This window comes from Glycine max, chromosome 5 (genome assembly GCF_000004515.6).
Source record: "Glycine max cultivar Williams 82 chromosome 5, Glycine_max_v4.0, whole genome shotgun sequence".
In the NCBI taxonomy this organism is placed as follows: domain Eukaryota; kingdom Viridiplantae; phylum Streptophyta; class Magnoliopsida; order Fabales; family Fabaceae; genus Glycine; species Glycine max.
The window spans coordinates 6,501,811-6,522,903 of record NC_038241.2 but is presented as its reverse complement, the minus strand read 5'-3'; the positions used below and the strand labels follow the sequence as shown (position 1 = coordinate 6,522,903).

Genomic DNA, 21,093 nt, shown 5'->3' with positions numbered 1-21,093 from the left:
ATTTGAAGGTATAGAATGCAGTGCCTAGACCTTATGTAAAAAGGGCACGAGCTCAAGCAGTTGCGTTGTGAATTTCCAGTAACAAAGTAACATTTTATAATTGCAAGTTGTTTGGATTCCAAGACCTAGTGTGCAACGAAAGGAATAAACATTTTTTCAAAGATAGTTCATTATATTTTTGGAAGTAGGAAGTGACTATCTGTAGCATATCAATTTTCTTGAACTGTAATGTTTGTATATTTTAATTAATTTTGCGATACATTAAATGTAATATTAATAAGTATTGGGGATTTTTTTATGATGCTCATGAGCACTGAACTAAGAACTCTTGGCGACACCGTGATCACAATTATAGTGGCACAAGTAAAAAAAAGTGAGACAGAGGATACTGTTCATTTGTACATCATGACTTTAGTGAAATTGGGATTGACACTAGCACTATTAGAATAAAGACTTTCAGCATCAGTTCTAAAAACATTTGATGACAATTTCAAAATCGTCGTAAAAAGTATTCATTTTTCACGCCAATTTTTCAATAGTCTTAGATTTGACGGATTCTAAGACGATTCAAAAATCATCTTAGAATCTATCAAATTTAAGACGGTTTTCGTTGAACACCATCTTAAATTTGATGGCTTCTATCAAATCTTGATATTCTAAGATAATTTTCAATGAAAATCGATGTTTTTTTTTTTAAATATTTATTTTATTTTTCCTCTAACCAAACCTGTAATTTCTGTGTAACAAACCCAAACAAAATTATAGGATAATAAAGTTTACAATCATACAAACATATTTATAGAAAGGAATTTAATAGTATAATTCATGTATTTATAATAGAATTGAATCGGAAGTTATACCTAGATCATATAGAAAATATATATCCAATTATCACTACTAATAACTAGTAAAGCATACAATTCTTTCATATTGTAGCAAGAAAGAACAAGCAAAAGAGGTAGACATTCTCCCTGCTTTTCTCTCACTCATCACTCTCCCCTAGAAACATCCAAGTTAAAACTCAGCTAATGGCTTTGGAAGAAAATCCTAACAAGGATATGCCTTCTCAGTTGATACTAAAAGATCTGGGTGCATATCATATAGCTAAACATTATATAAAATTCACCACAATAGAAATAAGGACAATGAAAATATTGACTAGGAAAAAAGAGAATACAATAAACAATGAAAATATCAAGAACCTAATCAAGAAAAGGAACAACAATAACATGACATTATAAATCTACTAACAGAATGGTCATGGACTATAAGCAGTAGGAGAAATTTTAGTACAAGAATGGCAAGCATACCACTATGATATGAGACGGTTATAGAGGACCTAATTCAGTAAGGGCATTTGTGAAGCCGAAATCCCCTAAGCATGCACCTATAAAATATATGCTTAGAAAAATGCTTAGAAACTCTTCACCTTTAAGAATACCAAGCAGAACAAGTACCAAGCACATTAGAAAATGCAAATACCAGGCACGTTAGAAAATGCTTAGAAACTCTTCACCTTTAAGAATACTAGAAGACTATAAATCATCAATCCTGTCCTTGCCATTCCAGCCTAAATGGGAAGGGCAATTGTGGTCATCAAATGGGAAGCTAGCCACCTAAATGAAGAAATTGCATATTTTAGATGCAAGAATGAAAGAAGTTGTTCAAACAAAGTCCATGAAAATAATAATACACTTAAAAGTCCACTAACTAATTTCTATTACATTTTTTTTCTATGTAAATCTTGAATTAGCACATGAGTGAATAATCCATCAATGCTTAACGATGAAAAGTTGAACAAAAAAAAAATGAAAAGGTATGCATGGATTCAAAGTGTGGTATTATTAGGGTTAGGAACCTCTCTAAAATGGTAGACATCGTTGTTGGGGTCGAAGTCCCAACCCTGTGTGAACACGAAGCTCTTTCTCTCAATGACGGCGATGTTTTCATTACCGACGATGATAGTGGCGCCAGCGGGGACAAGGGGGTTGTACTCGATGTCAAAGTCGTTCTTGTTGTCAAGCTCTTCCATTTTGTACTCATTCATCTTATAGTGGTTATGGCCGTCATCATCGTCGACGCAGGTTAAGTGTCAAGGAGACCTCAAAGGAGCGTGCAGGAGAAGGGAACGAGGTGGGTGGAAATCGAGAGAATAGAGGAGGAAGAAGAAAAAAAAGAGTGAGACAGCTAGCTAGGGCCGACACAAATAAAAATTGCCCAAATTTCAAAGACGATTTCGCGAAAATCATTTTTAAAATTTGGATAGTATTTACAAAACTGTCACCGCATTCAAAATGACGACAATTTTGAAACAGCCTTCATTGAACATGTGTCGTAGAAGGCTCCATTTTTAATATTGTGGATAGAACATGGATGTTACATCTCAAAGTAATATTTACTTACAACATCATGAGTAACATTATTGTTAATAAAGAAGGGTGGATAACAACAATCACCCAGAATATGACACGTAACTTTTTAATTTAACTCTTCATGACCAGTGATTATTTTACATCCTTACATCTATAACTATATACTAAACTCTTCATGACCAGTGATTATTTTACATCCTTACATCTATAACTATATACTAAACGTGTAGCTCCGAAAAGTAATGCATATATGTGAAAAATTATGTTGCATTACACATAATAATTGTCATATATCTTTCTATTTTATAAACTTTAAAACTAGATTTGGTGTCATATTGATCAATACAATATATGACTATCTATGGAACCGCATCTTTCGGAGAGTACCAAAACACGGGACCTGGTGCAGATCCTAAAGGGTGTGCTCCTATGACGAAGCAACTAAGTGAATAGGAAGTCAACCCTTTCATAACACTAGACATGAGTGAAGGTTCCAAATGACTACTTCCTCCTCCAACTCCCAAAGTCTAATTAATTACCATATGTTTCTATGTGACCTAAGGAGAGGATTGCACCACCCATTTTAGTGGATGGTGATTTGGGAAAATGGTATTCCAATTAAACACTAGATCACTCAAGTTGTTGAGTTTTTATTTCTTGTCATTTATTTGTTGCAAACTTGCGTTTTAAAAAAATTAAGAGAGATCCTTGCAAACTTCATGCATAACTTCAAAGTCTTAGCAAGATAGACTGCAATCCATGTACATCGACTCTGAAGTCAATCAGCTCTAAATTTTGATAAGAATACCTTGTAAATAAAATGTTAATGGGAAGTGTATTTTAATTTATTTCATTTTCAATAAAAATGATGGGTCATACTGTGTTTATAGCTCAAATTATTTAAATACATAAAAAATAATTTTGATTATAAATATACAACAACAACGCCTTATCCCACTAGGTGGGGTCGGCTAATTTTGATTATAAATATAACAAGTTTTAAATCTAATTAATAAAGACCCATGTGCAATGGATTAGTTTGGCTTGAGGTGAAAGAAAATTTGAGTAAGAAAACATGAAATTCTCCGATTAGTTTGTAAACCAATTTTTGAAATCTTTTTAAGTGACAATTTTATAAAAAATGAAATAAAATTCTCAAGTCAAAATTCCCGTATATGAGTAAGAAAAAGTATATATAAATAACAGGAAATGAAACATTAGCAATTTATATTTGCATATTGGTTATTAATTGTTGCATGAGTTTCTAGTAGTCTCTTGTAATTACATAAAACGTACAAGTATTTAATAATTTCATTAATTTTTGTCTTTAAAGACAAAATCATTGTTTGTGATATATTAAAAAAAACACATTGTATTACAATCAATAAAATATTAGTGAATTGAAATGTAAAAGTAATATCAAAAGTGATATATTAAAAGTAAATTATAAATGCCTAAGTAAATTCTAAAAAAATTAAAAGAGTACAATATTAAAAGTAAATTATTGAATGGAAAGTAAGAATACTATTAAAAAGTAAAAACAATAAAATCATTGATCTTAATATATTAAAAATAATTACACACCTAAAATTTACCTAATTATATTCATTTAAAATATTCTTTATTACCTTAATTATCTTAATCAATATTTTCTATATATTTTGTTAGTCTTTTTGGCACTAATTGATGGTATGGACTAAAAAATGTTAAAAATTTAAAAAGAACAAAAAATCGCAAGGATTAAAATCTGTCTATTATAATCTTCCTTGTGAAAATAATAACAGTAATTTTGTTTACACAAATATTTTATTTTCTCTTTTTAGAGTATTTTAGTATTGTTTGTTTTTCTTTTTAATTTTTTTCTTTTATAATTTGTTAATACCATTGTAAAAGTTATAAATGAATATATTACATTTTTTATCATCATGGCATTAATACAAAATATCTACAATTTTGTTAATGATTAATCTCTGTCGAAAAATCTGATTGATCAGTAGAGTCTTTTCTTTCAATCGTGTTTTTTTTATTCACTAGACTCAATTTAAGATCTTACTTAAAAAGACGGGATCCAAGACCACTCAAACCAACAATTTATTGATAAATGATTTTGATGCATTCAAATGAAATTATAAGTTTTCTCTTTATATTGATTTGTTGGTTATATTAATTTGATAGATTAAAGACTAATTATGTTTTTCTTTACCCAATGAAGAAAACTTATGTTCATCATATAAAAGATTGACAATTGTGTGCTTATCCAGAACTAAATGTTGTAGATATGTCAACATAGCTCAATATTTTGTGCATAATCCTCTCATTCTAAGCGCACATGGTAGATTGCTTACAAAATTTACCAGACTCAAGAATGACATAAGGGTGGAGGGAGATTTACAGATTGTGCAATATCGCGTAGAGTAAAAAGTAAGTTAGAAAATAGATGACGAAAAGAAAATTCAAACATAAAAGATGCCCAAATTTCTAAAGTATGCATCAAATGCAAAATGGTGTCCTGAAATTGTGTGCTTGTCCAGAAGTGTTTTCATCCATAGATTTTTGTATTCAAAACCAGTGAACGGTTCACAGAACCCCAAATTTTTAACTCATAAAACGACTACAGAAATAACAAGGGAAATAGTACTATACCATCATTGCATCGATCACAGGTATGTGAATCAAAAGCTGAAGCTGTGCTATAAATATGACTGCATTATATCTTTGCTTCCTATCTCATAAAGCCTTCTCTCAATTTTCATATACTTGAGCTTGTCGCATTGGTCACTCTTTATTGCCTGCTATATTTTTCTCCTCTTTGTGCCTGTGAATTTGTCACTTAGGCATGGAACTATGTTTTAAGCACCAACTTGGCCTTGTTTGCGTCATACAACTTTTCCTTGCACTGTGTAGCTGCAAGGAATATTAATATGTTACGAACCCAAGTAAGGAAGCTTCCTCTTCCTCTTCTAGCTATATATAGATCATTGCTAGTTACATGCCCATATCATGTGCCTGTACAAATAAGTTGTTTGTACGTACCAAGCATGCATTTGTTTGCAGACTAGGAATTAGGTTGTGTGTCTTGCTAATTTTGGGAAGGGGACGGAAGCACATTATATGGCATTATATTTTGAAACTAGATACTGTGGCATTAGATGGTTGGTCATTGGAGGCAATCTTATCCTTATATGTGCAAAGAGAATATTTCTAAATTTGAACTCACGAACAACCTGCCTCATCAAGGCACAACTTTACTGTTGTGTCATTATATGGTTGGTCATTGGAGACAATCTTATCTGTAAAGAGACTGTTTCTGAATTTGAATCTATGACCAACCGATCATCAAAGGCACAAACACAACTTTCCCATTGTCAGAGATAGTCCTTATCATTACGTAAACATAATTAATTAATATGATGGTACTATTATATTTCAGGGGGAGCTCGTGGGTTTGGAGAATATGGAAGGAAGATGAATAATGGCTGTGTTGCAACTGTATCTAGGCTATGGAGGAATGGAGCTGGCTGTGGTACATGCTATCAGGTATTTTAATTTCTTTCCTTTCTTTTCTGTAATCAACATTTCTAGGGGGCGAAGAAGACGTGTGTTCGAATTCTTTCTATTAATAACTAGCATTCACCTTTCGAAAACAAATATTTATAATAATCCATAGTAACACAAGGCTTCATCATCGTTGAAACAAAGTATTTATAATTTTATATGATAGAAGAAGAAAAAACTTGAATTGCCCAGTATATGTACATTGTTAATGTATCAAATATAAATGATGAGATAGGTATGGTGCAAAATGTCACAATACTGCAATGATGAAGGAGTATACGTGGCGGCCACAGACTATGGCGAGGGGGACAGAACAGACTGACTTCATAATAAGCAAACGTGGATTCTCAGGATTGGCACGCTACGAAGCTGCTTCTATGAGCATCTCTAATGAAAAGTTGTTGAGGGAGATTCTTAAGTTATTTTGTGTGGTATTATTGTAAAAATATACAATCTTATTTTAATAATAAGAAATTCTATAAACTTCAAAAAACAACTCGTGCTTTTATTTTTATTTAATTATAATTTAATTATAATATTATTATGAGTCAGATAAATATTATTTTTTATTTCTAACAAATAATTACTTATCGAAAATATAAATTTTATTTTTAAGAAATTCTTCTTACGTAAATTAACTCCAATAAAAAAACGTAAGAAATAATTTATTCATTTAAGAAATTCTAAAAAGAAAACTCTTATCGAAGATGCTAAGGAGTTTTCAAACGTAGGGCGGTTGGTGGATATTGCATTCACAAGGGTTCCCTGTAATTACCCTGGCCGTTGCATCAAACTTCGTGTCCAGCAAAGCAGCAAAAACCCTGGCTACTTTGCTGCCCTCGTTTTCAACGTAAATGGAATATGCGACATAACTTCACTTCAGCTTTGGCAGGTATGCCCATGTTGTGCTCGTAAATACAATTTTCAACTTAACAATTTCTAAATGATTGGATAGCACTATTGCAATATTTGGTATGTATATTGGCTTTAATTGTGGATTAGTTAGTTTAATTTTAAGGTAAATATTTGCTTATCTTTTAGGAAATATAAATATCTCTTTTTGTTTGAAGTGTTGTTATATCAGACATGTTTTTTTAAATTAAGACACTTGGATATTTTTAACATTTTTTTATTAAGTGTTTGATTTAAAAATTATATTGTATTAAGTCGTCATCTTACATAAATAATACAGTTGAACAAACATAAAAAATTCGTTTAAAAGATGAATATACTATTAATTTAAATATTTTAATTTGTTACATGTTTACTTGTATTATTTCATTAGAATTGTTAATTGTTTTTTATGCAATTTTATTGTGTTTTATATTTTAGACATTAGTCGTGTCAAATTATCGGTGTCAAAGTCCATATTTCATAGTTTTACTGCTCAAAGTATAGCGTGATGACAATTTAGTTCAAAAAACAAACATTCAGAATTAGTTTAAAAAATTGTAAAAATGTGTGATAATTACATTCACTTGTTAAATTCTGGTGGATCATTTATGTAATGTTAAAAGATTAATTTGACATTAAATTATAAAATTCAAAGATTAATTTGACATTCTTTTATGTATTTTTACTTTTGAAAGTGTTCCATTTACCCTTAAACTTGAGTGTTTTTCTGTTTAATTACTTGTCTCCCTCCCAGTGGTTGAATTAAGTATATTTTATTTATTTTTTTAGATTAAAACATGAATGGAATTAAATTGAATTTGGTTGTTGAATGTGTAGAAAGAGCATGAACAATGGGAGCCCTGCACAGGGCTTATGGGGCAATGTTTGACTTTGCTAACCCACCAACTGGTATCCGCTTTGGATTTTAAGTGACTAGTGGTGATGGCTTTCCACGTTGGATGCTACCGAGGAAAGCTACCATCCCTCCTAATTGGAAGCCTGGAGATATTTATGACCTTTGTTATTAGAAAGAAAAATGCACTTTTGATACAAATTCTTAACAGTAATTAGTTTTTCTGTTATACTTTCTGTTTTGTTGAACTGTATTTTTTGTTTTGTTGAGTTGTATTTTCTGTTATTCCCTTATTTGACATTGTATATATACTTCATTTTCTGTAATAATAACATCACGCCTTTGTTGATCATTCTTATAAGCTTTTTATGCTCTCTTTATCACGATTACATATCTTTGTGATGGTATCAAAGCACGTCGTCTGAAGGGCTTGCTATGCACTCTATTATCTTCTTCTTTCTATCATCATGGGGATGGAGATCAAGCACATGGCATTCATAGCCATCTTTACCTTCATCCGAGTGAGAATCCTGCTACTCCTCTTGTGTCTCCTTTTACTTGATGCGAATAATTATGATTCTTGGAGTCGTTCAATGTTAACTGCTCTTAGTGCTAAGAACAAGGTAGAATTTGTTGATGGAAGTGCACCACAACCTTCTTCTTCTGATCCTTTGTTCAATGTTTGGCGACCGTGCAACAATATGGTGGTTTCTTGGCTTGTACATTCAGTCTTCATTTCTATTCGTCATAGCATTTTATGGATGGATCGTGCTGATGAAATTTGGAAGGATTTAAAGTCTCGACACTCGCAACAAGGTGATCTTCTTCGTGTCTCTGATTTTCAATTTGAAGCTTCTTCAGTGCAACAAGGAAAACTTATTGTCATTGAATATTTCACCAAACTAAGGGTTGTTTAGGATGAACTTGAGAATTTTTGTCCAGATCCGATTTGTATCTTCTCTATCAAGTGCTCATGCAAGGTTTCTTCTATTATAGCTCAACAAAAATTAGAAGACTGAGGTATGCAATTTTTATGTGGTTTAAATTATCAGTATAGCAATGTTCGGTCACATGTTTTACTTATGGATCCTTTGCCTCCTATTTCTAAGATTTTTTCATATGTAGCTCAGCAGGAACATCAATTACTTGGAAATGTTACTTATGATACAAAGGAAACATTGATTAATGTTGTGAACAATAGTTATTGTACTCATTATGGACGTGCAGGTCACACTGAAGTTGTTTGCTATAGAAAACATGGATTCTCTTCCAACACTGACAATAAAAGTGGAAAATCTATCACTAATCGTGGTGGAAAAATTTGTACACATTGTGGTAGGACTGGCCATACCGTTGAAGTTTGTTACAGAAAGCATGGATTTCCATCTAGACACAAATTCTACAATAACAAAAACAATGTTGTAAACAACATCGTGATAGGTCATGGTAGAGTCATGGAGAATGATCCTCAACAGTTTCAAGCCTTGTCTTTAATACAACAACCAAACAATGGCACTTCAACATCTTCTACTTCTTGTGTCAATCAAATTGGTTTAATGTCCTCTTCTATTACTGTAGGTACATATGGTAATTCTTTAATTTGTTCTGCCACAAACTCTTTGGTTCCTTGGATATTAGATTCAGGAGCCACAGATCATGTTTCTTCTTCATTACATAATTTTTCTTCTTATATTTCAATTAGTCCTATAGTTGTCAAACTTCCAAATGGTCAACAAGTTGCAACCACTCATTTTGGTGTAGTAAAATTCTCTGAGTCTCTTTTTCTTGTTGATGTTCTTTACATTCCTAATTTCAACTTCAATCTTATTTTTGTTTCCAAATTAGCTTCCTCCCTTAAATGTGAACTAATTTTTTCTCATTCTTCATGTGTCATTCAGGACTCGAAAACCACGAGGAAGATTGGTACAATTGATGTTCATGATGGTCTTTACACTCTTGTTCTTCAACCAGTTGTTAACCACTTTATACAGTCTGTTATAGTCCATCCTCAATGTAATAAGTTGCCAATTGATTTATGGCACTTTCGTTTGGGTCATCCTTCTCATCAATGTATGCGCATCATGAAGCAATGTTATCCATGCCTGTCCAGTGATAGTACTTTTATATGTAACACATGTCATTTTGCTAAACAACGAAAACTTCCTTTTCCTTTAAGTCATTCCCATGCTTTTAAACCTTTTGAACTTTTACATATGGATATTTGGGGACCATGCTCTACTACTTCTATGAATGGACATAGATATTTTTTAACCATTGTAGATGATAACACATGATATAGTTGGGTTTTTCTTATGGTTTCTAAGGTTGAAACTCGCTCTCACATAACTAATTTCATTGCTGAAATTGAGAATCAGTTTTCTACATTAGTTAAAACTATCCGGACTGATAATGGAATTGAATTCTCAATGTCTCAATATTTTTCTTCAAAAGGAATCATTCATCAAACCACTTGCATTGAAACTCCACAACAAAATTGCATCGTTGAAAGAAAGCATCAGCATCTTCTCAATGTTACTCGTGCATTGTTGTTTCAATCATCTTTTCCTTTATGTTTTTGGTCTTTTGCTCTTTTACATGCTACTCTTCTTATAAATTGCATTGCCACACCATTTTTGCATAATAAATCTCCATATGAAATGCTTTATTCTCAACCTTATGATATCAATCTTCTTCGTGTGTTTGGTTGTTTATGTTATATTAGTACTATCACTGCACACTGCACTAAACTTGCTTCTAGGGCTCATTCATCTATTTTTCTTGGTTTTAAAAGCCATACTAAGGGTTACTTAGTTTTTAATTTGCACACTTGTGAACTAGTTGTATCTCGTAATGTGGTATTATATGAGGATCAATTTCTTTACTTATCAAATTCTCACCAAACATTGTCCTCAGACCCATCATTACCTTCTTCTACTTCTTTTTCACCTACGCATCCTACTTCTTTTGACCCTATTGTTACCAACTCTCCTTCTCTAATTGTTCCAGCTATCCCCTCTGTCACTTCTACACCTACCTCCAACCTACCTATTCATAGTCGTCCTATTCGCACTCGTCATCCTCCCACTTATCTTAAAGATTTTCATACTGCTTTTACATTAACTAGTACCACTTCCTTGGAAGGTATTTGATATTGTAGAGAAATGAAACAATAATGACACACATTTTCTATTGCTTTGGAAGTGTATTTATACATAAGGATCACATGAATGAGATAAAACTATTTAGATTCGTAACGACCTGGTATAATAACAACCAGATATGTTATCTACAATTCAAAGCAAACATAATTGAAACTGATAGCAGACTGAGATATGTATGGCATTCCTTGAGCAAGAACTCTTGATGATGGATGACCAAAGCGAGAATGCCAAAGAGGGGAGGAAGTGCATGTGGTTGACAAGGCAATAGGAGATGGTGGGGAGGCTAGACGATAAGTGTAGAGATCACCATTACTTGGACCGTGCATCAATGTCGCCCCCGTTCCTTGGTCCTTGACACAGAAAAAGGAAGGATGAAATTCAATGTAAGCTTTGTTAGATTTGCAAAATTTTGAAACTGAAATGAGATTGTGTTTAGCATGTGGGACAGAAAGAACATCACGAAGATTAAACATAGTAGTGGGTGTGGGAAGTGTAGTGGAACCAACATGTGAGATTTTCAAACCTGTACCATCACCAATTTGAACTTCTTCCAGTCCATTATACTCGGAGTAAAGATGCATATTGTTGAGATTGGTTGTCACATGATTACTGGCACCTGTGTCAAACACCCAACTAGGTGTCGCTGCATTAGGAGTGGAGGCATAATTCACAACTGGTGTGTTGTTGCGTTGCAGAAGTTGGGGGCAATATTTGGCAATATGACCGAGGAAGGAGCAGTACTGGCATCGTGGTGGAGGTCTATTACCACGGGAATTAAAGCCACGAGTCTTGCGTGGATGATAACTCTATCCGTGAGAAGAGAAGGATGCATGTTTTGGGATGGTTTAGAGGAGACATGACCACGGCCATCGGATGGCAATGGTAAAAGACCAGCTTGTTTTGAATTGCGCTGATGTTGGGCAAAATTAGTAGTGGGTACCTGAACGTTAATCTGAGCCTCTTCACGACGAATGTAGTCATCATGAGCAAGTAAATGACTATGAAGTTCCTCAAAGGTGAAAGGATGTTCACGTGTACGAATGGAAGCAGCGATGTCACGGTATTCAGCGCCAAGTCCATTGAGAACATAAAGAGTAACATCATCATCAGACAGAGATTTATCAATCACAGCAAGTTCATCAGCAAGGCTTTTAACTGAGAACAAGTAATCGGTTATTGATTTGTCTCCCTTTGTGCAACACTGCAGTTGGTTCTTGATGGACATAACGTGGGAACGAGACGTGTTTGCATATTGTGCTTCAATTGCGACCCATAGAGATCGAGCCGTATCATACGAGGCAAAAGAGAGATTGTTTGCCTCTGTCATGGCTGAGAGAAGGAGATTAATGATCAATTGATCAATAGTGAACCAATTGGTGTATTGAGGATTGGGAGTAGAAGATCCATCTTGGATAATAGTGGGTGATTGAGACGATATAGTTCCGTCAATGTGGCCCATGACTTGGATACCAGAGAGGAGGGTGGTGACTTGACATTTCCAAGCCCGGTAATTAGCACGAGACAATTTGAAAGTGATGGAAGCATTAAGGAGGAGGGATGATTTGGAAGAGGTGGGGTTAGTGGTGGCCATGGCGGCTGATTCGAGGGAGGATCGAGGTGCTGTTAAGCTAAGAAAAGTATGATACCATGTAGAGAATTGAAATAATATTGACACACATTTTCTATTGCTTTGGAAGTGTATTTATACATAAGGATCACATGAATGAGATAAAACTGTTTAGATTCGTAACAACCTGGTATAATAACAACCAGATATGTTATCTACAATTCAAAGCAAACATAATTGAAATTGATAACAAACTGAGATATGTATGGCATTCCTTGATTCTAGGGTTGGTTAACTTGCTGATCTAACAGATATCCTCTTCATAATTTTCTTTCTTATGATCGTCTTTCTTTTTCTTTTAAAAATTTCATATTCTCTATTTCTTCTTCTATTGAACCTAAGTCTTATGTTGAGGCGTCCAAGTTTGATTGTTGGCTTAAAGCTATGCAAGATGAGATTACTGCACTTGAAACGAATCATACTTGGTTTCTTACGGATCTTCCTTCTGATAAAACTGCAATCGGTTGTCACTGGGTTTGCAAGATTAAATACAATGCTGATGGTTCTATTGAGCTTTACAAAGCTCGATTAGTTGCGAAGGATTATACTCAACTGGAGGGTGTCGATTTTCTTGATACATTCTCTCTCGTTGCTAAGTTAACTATTGTTCGGCTGCTTCTTGCTCTTGCTGCCATTCATAAATGGCACCTTAAGCAACTTGATGTCAACAATGCCTTCTTGCATGGTGAGCTTCTTGAAGAAGTTTATATACAGCCACCTCTTGGTCTACATGTTTCCAAACCTGGCCAGGTTTGTCGTTTATAGCATTCTCTTTATGGCCTTAAGCAAGCTAGCCGTCAATGGTATGCTAAGCTTTCTTCTTTCCTTACATCTCTTGGGTATAAGCAATCAGCTTTTGATCACTCTTTTCCTCAAGTTTTCAACGAATAATGTCACTGCTCTTTTCGTATACGTTGATGACATTGTTCTTGCTGGTAATGATCTTCATGAGATTTCTCGTATTACAACTCTTCTGGATAATACTTTTAAGATAAAGAATTTGGGTGATCTGAAATTTTTTATTGGTCTTGAGGTGGCTCGTTCTACATCAAGCATTCACTTGTGTCAACGTAAATATGTTCTTGATCTTCTTTCTGACACTGGCATGCTTGCATCACGTCCCGTTTCTACTCTAATGGTCCCTTGATTTATCAACAACTACTTGGCCAGCTCATATATCTGACTACCACATGTCCTGATATTGCACTACTACAAAAATGTTTGTTCAACATCGTTGAATCTAAGTCAGTTATAAAAGAAACGACGTAATAAAGCCTGCGGTGGCATTTTTGAAATTACTAACAAACTTTTATAAAGCATTAACGACGGTTTTATAAAATCGCCTTTGTTTGTAAGCCAATTACTACGGTTTCTTAAGAAATCGCCTTTGTCTCATTTATAATTATTTTATTAATTTATGTTTTTCAGTCTTTGGAACTCGATCATACGTGCATGCCTTTTCATCTCCGCACGTCTCACTCTCGCCTTCACCCTACCTTTTCATCTCCGCAAATCTCCGTTGTGACCTTCCACAAACCCCCTTCACACTCTCAGGTAAGGTGCCCTTCGGTCATACCTTCACTTCTTCTTTATTCGCCTTTTTTCCCTTTTAACAAAGGTAAGGTTTAACCAGTTTGTTTCTTTCTTTCTTCATCTTCCTTTTTTTTTTTAGCTTTACTCTCGACCTCTCGGAAGCCTAGCGGTGGGGGCGACACCTCCATCGTCGCAGCAGCAGGGACTCTGGTTCTTCCTCCGCTTCCACAATATGCCACGTGTTCATACCCTCGCGCATCTCCCCCAGGTCGAATCTGTGAGCCGCTACGCATCCGATCTCAACCGCATGATTCTTCAGAATTGACTTTGTTGTAGTCTCCTTTTATTATAGTTTGTCATTTCGGTTCGCTTTTATTTGACTTGACTGGGATTTTAGCTTTGTTGCTTAAATTGATTTCGTTTTCTTGTATATGTTTTTAGGTCTTGATTGCGGCAAGTAATGCTACGAAGGAGAAGGCACAGGTTCGTTGTTTGATTAAATTCTATTTGCAACTGCTTCTGATTGCATCTACTGAAGCACTTTGATGCCAGTCAATTGTTGTAACTTATAAATTATACATGTTCGTTAGTTGTCTATACAGTTCTAAATAATTAACAGGATTGTTGTAACTTATATATGTTTGATTGTGCCTTTTACTGTTAGTTGTTGCAACTTATTTTTAGCTAAAGGCATTGCAATTGCTTTGTTATATGTTTTTTTCATCTGAAATATCAAATTCAAGGTTACTGCAAGACTTGAAGTGGGGAAGTAAATCTTTAATTTATGCTTCAAACTAGGGATTGTCTTTGAGTGATGAGAAAACAGATTCCTTTTCACATAATTATGTAAATGCTTTGTTTATTTTTTTGAAACATGGCATGATTCAGATTTTGGGCTATTAAGTTTGGGGAAGTTTGGGGCATTCCCTGAGGCTGTAAGTTTTAGTTACTGAGCCACTATACTTTGGTGATTTCATATGCCAAATCATTTTCAGTCTTTCACTAATTCATTCAACAGGTAATAAGAACCTACACAAAGCAGCTACTACTTGTACTCGAGTACTTGCACAAAAATGGAATCATGCACAGAGACATTAAGGTGGATTTTTATTTCGTTGGTATGCATGTTATCTTGTTCTTTTCTGGCGGCTGATGTTCAAGTTTTAATTAATTTCAGGGGCCAATATTCTTGTAGATAATAAAGGATGCATAAAACTTGCAGACTTTGGGGCATCCAAACAAGTTGTTGAGCTGATAATCTCAGTCTTATATGTAGCTCTACTATTGTGTATGTCGCTTTACCTTTGTAAGGGCTCTTCTGTTTGCATATTTGTTTAAGCAGTGCCTTTTCCTTTTAATCTAGGCAACCATTTATGGTGCCAAGTCCATGAAGGGTACTCCATATTGGATGGCTCCAGAAGTTATTCTCTAGACTGGGCATAGCTTGTAAGGACATTGACCCTCTACTGTAGACATATTTTATAATATGCTGCTCTGTTTCTAATATTCATTGACATGATTAAAAACTAGAAGTTTCCTCTAGACAAATATCACTTGGTATCATACTTTTGATTGTCTGATTATGATTCCAGGTGTTGACCATTCTAAGAAAAAGCTTTGTATATCTAGAGTTGTGTTAGAACTGCCTGCCTAAATTATACAATGGTGGTTTCTATTAGAAAATATAAATCTTTGCTTGGTATATCGAAGAAGTTAGTGGCTGGAATTTTCAGCAAGACACATACGTTAACTATGCTTATAAAGTTTCAGGTCCTAAGCAATTTGAAGCAGAGTGATTGTTGCTTGCATCTTAGATGCATTCTCTAGTAGAGATTGTTATGTTTTAGATGAATGACATGTATGAATTCAAGGTCAAGGGTTCTACCTTTGAAATTATATTGGGAGATTCATATAATAAAGATGTTTTCATATATTTATGCTTTTTCAGCTCTGTTGACATATGAAGTGTGGGTTGTACTGTGATTGAGATGGCCACTGCGAAGCCTCCCTGGAGTCAGCAATACCAACAAGAGGTATCTTTTATTCTAACTCCTTAAATTCTGCTAAAATGTTTGTAGAAGTATGTTACTTTTAATTTTCTCCTACTTTGCTTGTATCACAAATTACACTTCTTGTGGATATTGCACATGCATCCAAAAACTGTTAAGTATTTATCATGCTAGTTCCTAATATTATTGAAATGATCTAAAAATTAGAATGCAACTTGATAATATTGTCAATGTCACATCAACGGACATTGTCCAATTTTCAATATATTGATCCCAATGGAAGAGACCAGGGAAACAATGTTAGGAGGAAATCACAGAGTTTCTTAAAATAACACCGGAAGGAAAATCTCCTTAAAGTTAGATTTAGTTACTTTGGAAGCGTCACACTGTTAGGTTTAGAATTTTTGCACAATTAATAGCGATTTTTATTATAATTATAAGAAAATGTTAACTTCGGTATCAAATTTAAGTATTTGAATCTTGTCTTGGAAACAATTATTTGAAACTCGCAAGTGACAAAAAAAGAAACCATTCCTTATGTAAAATATATGAAAGTGTAATAAATAGTTTTAATACAATTACAATACTAAATAAATTATTCTTGTTGTTTTATTAAAAATGTTCAATAACAAGTTAAAAAAATATATTTGATGTTTTAAAATCATAAATATAATTTTTTTTAATAAATTAATAAAAAAACCTATGTAAAATCAGCATGAAAATTGTTAATGAATTATTATTAGGCACACAAAGGTAGATGCAAATCTGCATATAACATAACACTACACCTTGCTTTTAATTAAATTAAATACATATCTGCATTAAGAATGGACTTAGATAAAAAAAATTGATCATGGAAATTTAAGTACTAATATACCATAAATTTGATAGTAAAAGTTATTAAAAATAAATTTCAATTTATTTTTAAAAACTATGCAAATTCTAAAGTTTACTTGAACATTAATTTTTACCGAACATTATAAAGCGAAGATGATGGAAGAAAATAAAAGAAGTTACTAACTAATTATTGCCAAAAAGTTGTTGACACAATCATAGCAAAAACATAGTTGGAAATAGGAAAGTAAATCACGATAATGCTGCCACCACCGTTTTGAATTTTGGTTTTATAAATCTTCCTTTGGGTTCAATGATGCACTTTTTTTTTTAATTATTTTTATCTAAGATAAACGAAGATAAACATGAGAAGCTTTATAAATCTTCCTTTTGTTATTAACTCTAAAGCCATATATATATATATATATATATATAGTATAGGCTAACCAAATATTAAAAAAAAAAAGTCAAACTATAACATGAGAAGCTTTAGAGAAGACACAAAATAATTTCTAGCACTGCTTCTTCACCCGGATACCTCTTAAAAGGTACTCTTTTTTTTTTCTCTCACTCCAATTCAAAGGAGTTCATTGTTTTAAGTCTTAACTTCTTTTTCACCTCAATTTCTCTCATTTGTAGTAGATGAAATAGACCCACAGCAATCGTGACCGGAAGGTGCAGAGACAAGGTACATTTTCTTCAAAGAAAAATAAGTACAAAAAGTGACATGGAAGTGATTAAATGATTTTTTATTTTTCTTCTCTTGAGAGATTTAATTGGAGTTCTTTTTGATTTATTTTTTTCAAGTATATAATTTTGTAAAATTGGCAGAACTATACTATGCAGGAAGCCATGGCATGGACATCACTGGTCCAACAAAAAGTCCAAAGCAAGTGAGAGAGAGTTTCTAAAACTAATCAGTGTCTTGAAGATTCTATCTTTTTGTTTCTTTCTGGTTAGCTTTGCCATTTGTGCTTATTTGTTTCAATGTACATAAAGTTGAGTTTGGGAAAATATGCAGGAATACATTGCAAAATCCCTTATGGCCAAGGATCAATTTTTGGATTCTTCAGCCAAGATAATGTACATGTTGGGGATATCATCATCAAAGATCAAGTGTCTATTTTGCCCTCTATTATTTTTCAGTCAGAATTGTGATTGAATTTTATATGCTTCTTTGGTTTCACTGTTAGCTTGTTGCTTCCCATCCTCAAGGAATTTGCAGAGATTACAAGGGAAGGATCTTTGGCACTTGCAGCACTTCCATTTGATGGCATACTTGGACTTGGATTCCATGATACTTCAATTGGAAAAGTCACACCAGTGTGGTACACACAAGAACTTCATTAATTCATTTCTATGTTTATTGATGTTTCTTCTTTCCATTTTAAATTTGAATAGAAGTGCAAGAATAATGGTGTGATTGTATTTTTTTTATAATAAGTACTTCCCTTTTTTATTTCTAGACTTTTTGAATGTCTAAGATACAGTTGTTAGTTTTGGGACTACAGGTATAATATTTTTATTGTCGTTGATGAAGAAATACGAAAAAAAATAATGATTCAACATCGGTTATTAGGATGATCAATGTTGAATTATGAATATACTACATCAGTTAGCTGGAAAACCGATGTAGAATGACTGACATTCTACATCGGATAATTAGACAACCGATGTTAAATTATGAAATTCTACATCGGTCCATGTCAAGGGACCGTAGTAGAATAGAAACCGATCTACATCGGTCCAACCAAGCGACCGTTGTAGAATTAACGTCATTCTATATCGGTCTTTGTGATCGTCGTAGAACATCAACCCCCTTTTTACGTCGTCTTCTACAACATCGGTCCATAATCTATGTAGAATGGTTAATTTAACCGATGTAAAATGCGTTTGCTGTAGTAGTGTTGCCTTTGTGGTTCAACACGTCAATTTGTTTCAAGTCCTACTACAGCTCATCATTAAGCAGCTTTTTGCGTTCTTCGATATTTGAAAGGCACTCCAGGTTTAGGTGTTTTCTGGTCAGCTGATAGCTCTTTATAAATCAAAGCTTTTAGTGATTCCGATTAGGCTAGCTGTGTTGATTCTCGCCGATCCATCACTAGTTTTTCCGTCTATCTTGGTTCCTCTTTGATTTCTTGGCGTTCCAAGAAACATACTACAGTTTCTAGGAGCTCTTCTGAAGCAGAATATAGGGCTTTAGCATCTACGACTTGTGAACTCCAATGGATTACTTATCTTTTGGAGGACCTGGGCGTTCCTTTTGTTCGTCTTGCTCTTTTATATTGCAATAATCAGTCGGCTTTGCAAATTGCATCTAACCAAGTTTTCCACGAACGAACAAAGCATATTGAAATCGATTGCCATATCGTTCGTGACAAGGTGTATGCTGGTTTTCTCAAGCTTTTACTTGTTGCTTCTTCTCTCCAACTTGCAGATATCTATACAAAAGTCATGACTCCTACTATTTTTCATGGATTTCGTTCCAAGCTAGGAATGCTCAATATCAATTCCCAGCTTGAGGGGGGCTCTTAACAGTAATTAGTTTTTCTGTTATACTTTCTGTTTTGTTGAGCTGTATTTTCTATTATTCCCTTAGTTGACATTGTATATATACTTCATTTTCTGCAATAATAACTTCACGCCTCTGTTGATCATTCTTATGAGCTTTTTACGCTCTCTTTATCCCGATTGCATATCTTTGTGACAAATAATAATTAAGTACTTGTACTAATTATTCCATTAATTTGTTTGCTATCGATGTCAATCTGTTATTGGTTATTGTTAAAGGAACGAGAATAATGGGAAGTTCGTATACTCTAATTTCCGTCTAAAATTACATGGGATATGAATACAATACAATTCCCTTATGTTTGCTAAAAATTAGATTCATGTCTTACATGGCAATCTGCAAATTACTATACTACTAAGCCTCAATTGAATGCTGATTCAGCAAAGTCAATCCATTGATTCGTTCAATTCTAAAATTTTGACGAGTATTGATAAGAAGAAACAAAGAAAAAACAAAGAATGTGTAACATTTTTTTTTGGTAACCATTGCTATGTAACATCAATACCCAATTATGGCCTAAGTATTCATTATCTTTCTTTGGGTAAAATTAATTATTGGAAAAATATTTTTTTATTCATAATTATTGGAAAAAAAAAATTGTGTGACACTATTTTAGATACATAAAACTCATTGAAAAAGTGTGAGATGAGAAAGAAAGAAAATAGATAACACCAATGAAAAGAACTAGAGATTAAAATAGTGAAGTGTTAAAGCGGATGATAGACATAGTCAAGGAAAACATTGACAAAAGAGGAAAAATTCCATATGCTATTGTAATCACCAATGATTTATAACATTTCTAACATATTTTTGTTGAAACATTCTCTTCAGGATCAACTTTAACATTAGTACCCACTTCTGTTGCATCGGTATCATTTTCGATGGCTTGCAATCTACATACATGTTATGTTGTGGATAAGCATATCGTCAAGAAAGTGTAACAAATTGAACAATTCTTCATTTAGGAAATTGCTTCTAGTTTTAGCCATCTTCAAACGAGCACATGAACCATCACAGACAACCTGGCCAATCCCCTTACTCGACTTCTTATATCTAAAGTAATTAGTGTATCTACTTCAATGATATTATTGTTTCATGTCATTATAGAAGAAGATTCTGGTAAAATATGCGCTTCTTAGGAATAAAAAAAATTAATCAACTTTAATTTGGTATTTTATCTTAAATTATTTAACTCCTTGACATTCAACTAAAAAAGAAGATTTTTTTTTCATTTTTCCCAAAAAAAAAATCTTCTTTTTTAAAAATGGAATTTATTCCAATAGTCCTATATTTAGTAATTCTCGAGCTCTAAGTTAGGTAACCCGCTTTGACACATTGGAGGAGTATTTTGGATTGATTGGACTTGGGATCATCAATCCTTATGGCAAAACGACCACATCCTTCTGGGAAATCACGAATACGTAAAGTTTGCGCTTTCTTTGAATAGGCTGAGGAGCAACAAAAGTGCAATATCCGTATTCCATCAGTAGCTGATCAAATCTTTCCTCTGAATGGTGTAAGAGATGGGTCTCACAATCAGCAAGGGTTTAGAGGGACCTTTGGAAAACACAGAGAAGACAATGCGATAGCTTAATTTTCAAGGCATTCACCTTTTGGCGATGCAAAAATTGTGCACAATAGATTAGGATCATTTGAATTGAGTTGTTACCGTTACAATTATGT

General features: G+C 33.5%; 2 protein-coding genes across 4 annotated transcripts; both read left to right on the top strand.

Moving 5' to 3' along the window:
* Positions 1 to 13,891: 13,891 nt before the first annotated feature.
* LOC106798709 (uncharacterized) lies at positions 13,892 to 14,870 on the top strand. 3 transcript variants are annotated; one of them, XR_005891756.1, is made up of 3 exons: positions 13,892 to 14,016; positions 14,135 to 14,327; positions 14,437 to 14,870. XR_005891756.1 is itself a non-coding variant. In XM_026128670.2 (3 exons), the coding sequence occupies exons 1-3, from the start codon at positions 13,915 to 13,917 to the stop codon at positions 14,539 to 14,541; spliced, it is 336 nt and encodes a 111-aa protein (XP_025984455.2). In that variant the 5' UTR covers positions 13,898 to 13,914; the 3' UTR covers positions 14,542 to 14,870. The 3 variants fall into 3 exon arrangements, 2 of the variants coding, with proteins under 2 accessions (XP_025984455.2, XP_025984454.2); XM_026128670.2 differs by having other exon boundaries at positions 13,898 to 14,016; positions 14,135 to 14,263; XM_026128669.2 differs by having other exon boundaries at positions 13,898 to 14,016; positions 14,135 to 14,272.
* Positions 14,871 to 17,539: 2,669 nt separating this feature from the next.
* On the top strand, positions 17,540 to 19,469 carry LOC121174956 (cyprosin-like). Its single transcript, XM_041015942.1, has 3 exons — positions 17,540 to 17,731; positions 17,860 to 17,921; positions 18,032 to 19,469. Exons 1-3 carry the CDS (start codon positions 17,696 to 17,698, stop codon positions 18,186 to 18,188), a joined length of 255 nt encoding a protein of 84 aa, XP_040871876.1. The 5' UTR covers positions 17,540 to 17,695; the 3' UTR covers positions 18,189 to 19,469.
* Positions 19,470 to 21,093: the final 1,624 nt, after the last annotated feature.

Bases quoted from the DNA above. Each gene is read 5' to 3' on its own strand.
- LOC106798709 (XM_026128669.2), top strand. From the start codon at position 13,915: ATGCCTTTTCATCTCCGCACGTCTCACTCTCGCCTTCACCCTACCTTT. The intron at 14,017-14,134 runs GTAAGGTGCCCT...TTTTTTTTTTAG, and splicing joins AACCCCCTTCACACTCTCAG to CTTTACTCTCGACCTCTCGG. The intron at 14,273-14,436 runs GTGAGCCGCTAC...ATATGTTTTTAG, and splicing joins ATCTCCCCCAGGTCGAATCT to GTCTTGATTGCGGCAAGTAA.
- LOC121174956 (XM_041015942.1), top strand. From the start codon at position 17,696: ATGGACATCACTGGTCCAACAAAAAGTCCAAAGCAA. The intron at 17,732-17,859 runs GTGAGAGAGAGT...GAAAATATGCAG, and splicing joins CAACAAAAAGTCCAAAGCAA to GAATACATTGCAAAATCCCT. The intron at 17,922-18,031 runs GTACATGTTGGG...TTTCACTGTTAG, and splicing joins GATTCTTCAGCCAAGATAAT to CTTGTTGCTTCCCATCCTCA.